We start from the raw sequence: 9,448 nt of genomic DNA on the forward strand, positions 1-9,448 counted from the left end.
ACAGAGCTCTGAACCCCAAGATACTTTTATTGTTCTGTTTATGAATTGAACATCTCCAATAGAACTCCTCATGCAAGACTTTTGAACGAGCAAAGAAATCCTGCTGCAGAATGATTAAAGATGAAGTACAATCTACTAAAAAAACTGAACAAGTACACAGTTGGCTTCTCCCAGTCTGAAGTTGTTAATCTAATTCCCCTTTCAGCTTCTATAAGCTCTTCAGTGTTGAACGATTTAAAATCCCTCTTACATGAACATTGGTCCATTTGTTCGCCCACAGCATTGGAGTGCATAAGAAGAAAAATAAAAAGCAAAACGCTTGTTTTGGTGGCTATGAACATCTGGTATCACAAAATGGTTAAGACTACGCTGCAACATCATGTTCCATACCCGATGTCTGTACATCCTTCGCTGATGTCTCAGTAGCTTAATGGTAGCTGTGCCGGCATCAACATTGAACTTAACATCACGGTAAGAGAACGCAGGGGGTTTTAAACAGTCCTCCATGTAGTGGGATTATATGTTTATAATGCTGACTCATAACCGTCAACAACATGACAGCCACCTGCAACAGTCAGCTTCAATCTAAGAGGCAGCAGCGATCAATTCACTTCTTAAATTTGCCATATCACCCTTTCAAACAAATGACACTTAGGGTAAAAAAAGAAGACATCACTTTTGTCAGTAAGTCTACACTGTGCTGATTATACATAGCTCAACTAAACCCAGCAGGGGGAGAAGAAGAATCAGTTTAGCTTTAGTGAGAAAAGAAACAGGGTTTTGAACTACAGAAAACACAAAGTACTTGGTGTTTATGCTTCTCTAGTTTCTTTAAATTTCTCAAATCCAAAAAAAGGACCCAGAATGTACATTTTCAGACACTTCAAATCCATTATCACCTCTTTTAGCTTTTCCTTTTCTAAAAGATTATTTCCATTTAATATAGATGGAAAATGGAAATAACAGGAGCAAAATTACAGTTTCATCCAGAAACAATTTTATAAGTGACACAAAATACAGCAACCGGTATTTCCAGGATAAAGTGCAATAAAAAGGAGACGTGACATTTTGGGGAGAGTTGGTTGCTTGGCAGGATCACTCTCCAGAGCGACAACAGGCCCTGAAACCACACTGCAGGTTCTGGCAGCCGCTGGCCGTGTCTGCATGGGGACCTGGGGACAAACACCAAACAGTGGTCATTTACTGAGCTGCATGCAATAGGACAAGTTACATACACAATCTACAACAGTACTTAAACATTAATTATTACATTATAAATACTAATTTAAAAGAATGAATAAAATGAAGTGAATATTGAAGGCATACTGGCTACTGTAATGCCTACTTACCTTCCACCTCAGTAGCACCTATTACTTACACTGGGACACATGCTATGCACGTGGGGTTAGTAATGTTTGTAACAGTTGCCACACATTGCAATAAATATTTTAACATTTACTGTGACGTATTCATAAAGAGTTTAAATGGGCAATTTGTAAGAAATGGCCAGAATTTCAAAACAGCTGCAGAACTATAGGGGGCAGCATAACCGTTACACTCTTTGCTGAAGAATCTAGCTGTTGTTGGCAAGTAGCTCAGTTAGCTGTGGAGCTGAGTGACCCAATTAGCTGACAGTATTCTGCCTATACCCATCTCAGATGATGGAAGTTGCCGAAATTAATGGGACTTAGCTCATCCGGCCTCAGTTGCCTCCCAGTGAACACAGCTGGACACCAGCCTGGGACCGATGCCAGTTTTCTAATAGGATACAATACAGAGGTGTATACAATGGGTGTAAAATGTCTTAATTCCTGACATTTTTTTAGTTTATTTTCTGCTTTTACATCTCTCAGCTTAAACTACAGGGGCTGCTCCGGCTATTACCTCTGTACAAAGTGGTATTACGTGACAGGACGGACCGGTTTAGCACGCTAACACCAGTAGGCATTTTTGTAACAGTACACAGACGCCTTTAACATAACATCATCACTGTAGTTTGTTTCGTCACACTATGTTGATTTTTGAACATTTTTAACTAAAATCTGGCCATATCTTACATATTACCCCTTTAACACAACACAGCCTTTTGCCAAAGCACCTCACTATATCCTCAGTGTGTACAAATATATGTTTCAAAGGAAAAAAGGACCCCCATCAGTTTCACTTGGGAGTGTTACCGTTGATGTTGTCGCAGTAATAGAAGTGCTCATCATTGAGCGAAGGACAGGCTGACACCAGCTCCTGCAGCCCCACCTCAGTGATGAAGAGGCAGCCAGACAAGTTGAGATGCTCCAGGACAGGAAGCCCGCCGCGCTGCGACAGAGCCCTGCAAGACATACAGTGCAACCTCAGTACAGGTGCAGCAACATTGGGATGAACACTGATAATCCAGTCTTCCCTAAAGAAAAAGGCATACTGTTGACTGCAGCTATTGTAATGTAATTTAATAATCAGCATTTCTACTTTGCCAGTGTTTCACACCCAAACTGTGTACGTGAGAAAGGTTGCAAGGGGGAGGAGGTGGTTGCACAAATGACACCACCCACACATTATTACACTATCTTCTGTTTTCAGCTAGCACTGAAAAAACTACATTTGCCACTGACCACTAAATGCTGTTTTGAAACTGTTGTGGTATCCATCAGCTAATCAAGGATGACTCACTCATCTCACTGCATCACAGCAGTTTCTGAAGATACTAACCTCTCAGAATAATCCATTTAAACCCAGGCTTGTAAAGGAAATTATACTATTTAAAGTGTAAAAGAGGGTTTTTTTGTTTAATTACAGCAATGCATGATCTTTACCTCAAGCCCAAATCTGTGACTTGGTAACATCCGGAGAGGCTGAGAAATCTCAGTGAGCGTTTAGCCTCTGAATGGTCAGTCCTGTTTTCACGCCCCACACACTGCAGGCCCCTAGATGAGGAGCATTTAGTCCGAAACTCTGCAGTGCTGCTTCTGGTGGGGCCTGACTCGCACTGGGGCCCAGTAAAAGTCCTGAGGGCCGTGTCACTAGTGCAGCAAGTGGAGTGACCACAAAACATTTCCCCAGCCATGGCATATTGCTGATGCAAGTAGGAGGCTTTGGAGCCAGTCCTGTGCCCACGCCTCCTGCTCCTCCTGCAACAGCATGAGCCTCCCACAAGCTGTGTCTCTACAAAGCTCTCTGCTTCAGGGAGAGGCAGCCCATCACGACGGCTCCACTCTGCTGCATCTTCAATATCAGCGAGGTCCGAGGTGTCCAGGACCCACACTCGTGTGGGGGTGCAGGCATCGCCCCAACGCCCAGTCCCTTGTTTGAAAATGATGGCCTGCCGCTTCCGCCCCACTGGATGTAGGCTTCTCTCATCCATGAGCGTGATGGGTATTGGAGAACTTTTAAGGAGCTTGGCTCGTCGGTCTGAGCGCTTGTCGAAGCAGGTGGAAGACGTGAGGTCACCCAGTCCGACGGACAGTTTCTTCAGGGTGTGATCAGTAATCTTCTCACAACCCGACAAATCCAGGTGCTCCAGAGACAGACAGGCTCCGAGAGAGGACCAGCTGAAAGAGGGAGGAGAGAAGAACACAGTGAGGAGGACTGAGATACAAAAGAAGTGACCAGGGTCAGCCAAAGGCAAATTTTAATCTAACTGATCTGAGTTCATGGTGGAGCCGAGACATAGACTTGTCATTGATGCCCTATGATGCCACATTTAGAACGTGCTCATATCAGCATGAGGGCACACCTTACGCATCACTAAAAACTAAAAGCTGTGCCAGTAAGCAGCGGGAACAGCACTACTACCTTAAAAATTCATGTCAAGTGCGCTTACATGGCAGCTAAATCGGTCTGTGGAAAGAAAACTAAATTCAGCAGTTATCTGGAGACAATGAGCAAAGGAAGTTTGTGTTTATTTGTGCGGTATATATTCCATTTTGGAAATCACTAGTCTCTTGAGAGCATTAAAGTTAGCTCAAGGCCGACTCAACAAGGACTAGAAATTGTCTCTGTTGCTAGGTTGTTACTATGGGTCGGCCTATTTGCTGGAGCAGTAAACAAGGCTTCGTTACATAGGAGTCTGACGTGACAGTGTTTTCCAGTCATAAGTCAGACCCCATGTACTGTATTTCCAGTACATGGGGTTATTTAAAAAAAATGTAATATTTAAGTGTTATATTTTGAGAATGAATTGCCACACAATATGAATCCATTCCAATTATATATTTTATTTTGTTGGCAACTGTTGTATAATCACAATATTACACCTGAAGGTCAGCTTTACCATCATTTTTGGCCTGACGATACCTTTAAGGTATTTTAATAATGTATTTTATTATTTACCTGTCAAATGCAAAATCTGTAACATCAGTCTGGGTCAGGTCCAGGTGAGTGATATTGGGGCAGAAACTGAGGATCTGGCGTACCTGAAAAGGGGACAAAAGCATGACAGTTGAGACTTGAGACAATCTTCATTTGTGCAATTACAGTGTCATAATAAAGATTTTGTGCTGCGTACCATTTTACTAGAGACGGTAGAACTGTACGCCAGAACAATGGACTTGACAGACGGCCCAACAGCTGGCAAGAGGTTCTGGATGATCCCGTTCAGAAGCCTCTTCTCTCGTTTAGCTGTGCTTATTGCCAGGGAGCCCTGTGTGTGGCCCGACACATCTAAAGAGACATCAAGAACATAGATAAGACAAATTACTCAGTTTCGATTCAGAACTCATTTTATCTTCACCACTTGGCACAGCCTTTGGCTGCACTGAAAGCCAGTTTACTGCCTTTATGCCAGAGTGCAGCCTGAGATCACGTCTGTGCAAAAGGTTTTACCACAAGAGCATGTGAGTGAATGTGGAGCACCAGGCCAGAGGATCTTTGGCAAAAAAATGTAGATTATATAACTTTTTTTTTTAATTGCCCTATGTCAACAAGACAACAAACCAGGAACTATTGTGAACTTGTTTTAACTCGACTACCAAAGCAAAATATCAGAAATATGCCTTCTGATACTGTTTGACTGTTAATGAAGACTTGATGTTGTAGACTACATCAGCAAAATATTTTAGTTGTATTTATGATTATATACACCTTTCTGTTAACTTCTTGCTGGAATGATCGTACATACTACCTCACTAGCTGAGGTATGCACGTTGCTTTAGACAAAACCTCACCAGACTCATCAACATCGGCGTCCTCGTCCCATTCCTGATAGGCTCGACCCTCATTCTCCCGACTCTTCACCCAGTCCTCATCTGGGTCCTGGTCCAGATCTCCAGGCGGGCCACTATAATAATCACCTACATCAGAGACACAAAAACCTGAATCAACAGTGCACCACCACTTCATACTTAAATGAATGGAATTCAGTCTTTTTTTCTTTTATCACAGGGAAAATCAAACAAAGTAAACAATATTTTGTTCCTTCAGGTAATCACTAGCTATCAGCAGCCTACCTCTGGCCCAGCGCACAGGGTAGAGGTGCCTCCACAAAGAGCCGGTCTTGGCTAGCTCGGACCACGAGCTGCACACTTGACTACAGCGACACAGATCATCAGGGCCCAAATAGTGGAACAGCCTCAGCAAGATTTCTGTAGGAAGCTGAGAGATGTGGGTTGAAGAATTCCCGTTCTTTTCCAGCTCTGAGGAAGAGGACAAAAACAGCTTTGACTCAAATGCCAAAATGATTAAAATGTACCTTTTACAGATGCCATGACAAATAATAACATGAGCCTTCCTCACAGAAGACGTTTTGTCACAGTAGGAAAACGATGGCTGAGTTCCATATAGCTGCCTCAGTGTCAAGGTCCTGTTATTGTGCATGCTGACTCACAGTCATAGTCATAGCAAGGAATTCCTCTTAAAGAGGCCTGCTATACACCAACACACTGGGAAAACTAGTCATTTATGTATTGGCTGTAACCAGTTCGAACACTGGTGGTGATAGTCCTTAAGGTTCGCATACGTCACAACCTCACATTTAGGAATATACTCACCATAATCTGTCTTCTCGTGATCAGCATATTTAAAGGCCTTCTGCAGCTCCTCTGCCTGGCTCCACAAACTGAAGCCCTTCAGCACTTCAGCGGCACAGTCCCACTGCTGCTGGCTACAGTGCTGCGCTATCACCTGTTTCTTGATGTCCTTAAGCTCCTCATAGGTGAAGTACTGCATGAGCATAGGCTGAAACACCTGCAACGAATCTCCTTTAGTTTATAAACAGCTTGCAACAGTGCAATTCACTGGGGTGTGAGCAAAACAATTTGAAATATGTTTCGTTATTTCCTTCCTGACGACAATGTAGTCTTACCGGTTCTTTAATTTTAACCAATTAAAATTAAATTCTCTAAAATTGAATTAAATTAATAAGGTTTTTACAGTAAATCAACACTAATAAGATATCTGAACATCTTATACCTCTTCTTCTTCCTTCATGTGGGGCAGAAAGTCCTGGGTGAAAGCTTCTAGTCTCTCCTTCAGCTGCTGGGCATAGTTAAGCTGCTCATATTCACTCTAAAAACACATAAAAAACGATTAATTCATGGAATTCATTAAAAAAAAGCATGACAGTTTAGACTTCCTTACAATCCACAAATTCCATTTACAAAATCTGGCAGTTCGGTCTCGTCATAACTAATCACTAAATGTACAGTCACATGTTTGTTTGTTTTTTTAGAAGCTAGATTAGATTATTTATAACCTTCTCCGATCTAATATCCTGCAAAGTCTCGTCAACAACTGAGGTAAAATCCAAAACAACGCTCTCCAACTGTGAAAAATATCTCATCAGCACCCTACGACTATTCTCACAAGAAACATCTTCACCCTGGATCTCGATCCAAAGCAACACAATGTTCATTTCCGTTTTACAAACTGGCTGCAGAGCGGAAGTGAAGATTTACACAATTGCATCATTCTGGAAAGCTCATTTTTGGGTCTGCCCATGGCTTGAGAGAGAACAATAACTCTTCTCTCTTGTTAAGCAGATCACAAAACCAACCCTGCCCTTATTACACAATTCAGCCCACTTCTTTCTGCATCCAGTCTTATAAAATCTTGCGTTGTAACCCCATACTGTAAGACAAAAACTACATCAAAAAAGCTAATTTTATGATGCTACATACAGAATATTATCCTGTCTTTATAATTAACATGTGTACATGAAATGTAGCATTTGATGTCGTTGGTACTGCAATCCTGTGTGCCTAACATGATAGTTATTCTAATGACAGAGTGTTGCCCCACCATTGAGCATCAAGCATCAGCTGAGCTCTGCAGAAGTAATGCAAGGTTTCCCTTTAATTAATGCCTGGGTTGTGCAATGCAGAGCGAGGTCATGACCATAAACTATACTTTAAAACAACAATGCATGCTTACCTTGACGTTGTGCAGCCCCTTTTCAAAGAGGGACAACATCTCTGAGAGTTTGTTGTCAGAGTGCACATTGTACACCGTGCAGCAGCGCTGTTGCAGCAGGCCGATGATGCACTCATTCTCTATTTGTTCGTGCATCTTGAACTCCTTGAAGGTGGCGCAAAGTGATTGAAGAAACGAGCGGAAATCATTGTTGTTGGAGAAGTTGGTTTTTGACAGCTGTGGGAAAACAAAGGAAACGCGTATTTATTAGAAAATGTAACGTCCACTGTGCTCACACTGAGTGCCATGTCATGAACATACTCATGAGCACTTCTGTTGGCACCATTGCATCACAATAAAAATGTATACGTGACACAACACAGGTGCTGCGGCACGACACACACACAGACAGCTGATATTACAGCAGCACGCTCTATACTTACATTAGCACACCCACCGTGCATTAGCTAATGTCGCTAACAGAGCTTATCTGAACACGTGCTGGCAGCTAGGAAATACTAAATATTATACACAGTTTGTGGGAACATTACTAACTGCGTTGTGATACTTTAAAGCATGTTGCATAACAAGCCACACTGCAAGTAACGCCAAGTTTAGCTAGCTAGCTAAACCAGTTAGCAAGCCTTGTTTACTGAAAGTTTATTTGGAGCGACCCAACAGACGGTTCACACAGCTGGTTAAGTAAATATCCATATATAACGCTGAGTTCACGTTCATAAGCAGCTCCACGGAGCTAATAAATGGTCCCGGTGTAGTCGTGAGACAATCATCCGACAGTTCAGCTGCCTCGACTGACTCAACCCTGACTGCTACGGCAACAAGCTAGCTGCTGTGCTAGCTGGCGTTGACTCGTCCGTTGGCCTCACACCCGCGTATATTCCTTTGTCAAACTCAAAATTTAACAACCGACATTTAACTATACTCACCTTTTCGCAATACAGGCCCACCAGCTGCTTCATTCGCCAGTGTGGGCCAGTAAAAACATCCACCTCGTCCGGAAAGGGAGCCATCTTCACACACTGAAGCTCAGTGCGTCATCTGTACAGACGGTGATACAATCAAACAGGGGGGCGTGGCCGAGCGAGTCACGTCACCACAAAGTAGAAATGTGGCCATAAACACTGATCAGGGATCGATACATGGCTCACACGTCACACACGATTCACTGTAGATCGAGGGGATCGATGCAAACATATTTTTACAAAGCTCAAAAAAATAGAAAGATTACAAAACACAAGACCAGTGTGGTATTGCAGTGGATTGCAGGAGGTTTCCAAGTTCAGTGTGGCACATTATTTATTTGATTTGGGAGATCATTCTTCTTAAAATGAGGCTTGTTATTGTTTTTCAGACCACATCATCATCATCTGCTCTGCTCCCTGTCTTCTTTTGGCAGGTTAATTAGACTCTGTGGTACCCAGAGGAAGTTTATCATAACAGACTGCACTCTCTGTAAGAGACCAGCAGGGGGCTCCACACGTGTTGCCCAAGTTAATGACGTCATGTCGAGGTCGTCTTTGGTTATTTGAAAAATAAATGAGAGTGAAAAGTAAAAATAGTCTCTCTTTATCTGGCTGTCTCCCTCTTTCTCCCAAACAAAATGAGCTATGCCCCATAATAAAATGTGCGCATGTTGCTGTTTGAGCTGTTTGAGGTGATTCACAGTAGTAAGACTTCAACAACACTGCAGAATGGACAGTATACACATCAGTTATCAACACATTTAGAGGAAATTGATATCAAACAGTAAAAAAAATCATTGAAATTAATTGAAATAAAAGCTGAAAAAGTGTTTAATTAAAACCCTAATACATTTGATCCAGTCTCAGTTTGTCCTTGTTGCCTTTAAAGCTCCTGTTATAAGCTATGACAACATATTACATTCATTGTTATTCTTACCTTATTGTTTAAACATGTTCTGTTTTTTTTTTTAGTTGGGACAAGAATAGCTTTATTATTATTTTGTAAAAGTTTCATATTCATAAATGTGAGTTTGCCAACAAGTAGTTGTATAGTATAGTCTGTTTTTTTATTTTTCCAAGTGCTTATTTTTGTGTTCATTTTGTATATTTTAATTGTATTTTAGATT

At 41.9% G+C, this 9,448-nt stretch overlaps 1 protein-coding gene across 2 annotated transcripts; it reads right to left on the bottom strand.

Annotated features, from left to right (window-relative positions):
- Positions 1–7: 7 nt before the first annotated feature.
- fbxl5 (F-box and leucine-rich repeat protein 5) lies at positions 8–8,422 on the bottom strand. 2 transcript variants are annotated; one of them, XM_073476550.1, is made up of 11 exons: positions 8,286–8,422; positions 7,360–7,575; positions 6,400–6,495; positions 5,979–6,174; positions 5,439–5,624; positions 5,157–5,282; positions 4,499–4,653; positions 4,324–4,406; positions 2,808–3,542; positions 2,178–2,326; positions 8–1,172 (listed from the first exon to the last, which is right to left on the bottom strand). In XM_073476550.1, exons 1-11 carry the CDS (start codon positions 8,367–8,369, stop codon positions 1,096–1,098), a joined length of 2,103 nt encoding a protein of 700 aa, XP_073332651.1. In that variant the 5' UTR covers positions 8,370–8,422; the 3' UTR covers positions 8–1,095. The 2 variants fall into 2 exon arrangements, with proteins under 2 accessions (XP_073332651.1, XP_073332652.1); XM_073476551.1 differs by lacking the exon at positions 8,286–8,422 and adding an exon at positions 7,782–7,873.
- Between the last annotated feature and the right edge of the window lie 1,026 nt (positions 8,423–9,448).

The sequence above is a fragment of the Pagrus major genome, chromosome 11, assembly GCF_040436345.1.
Source record: "Pagrus major chromosome 11, Pma_NU_1.0".
In the NCBI taxonomy this organism is placed as follows: Eukaryota; Metazoa; Chordata; class Actinopteri; order Spariformes; family Sparidae; genus Pagrus; species Pagrus major.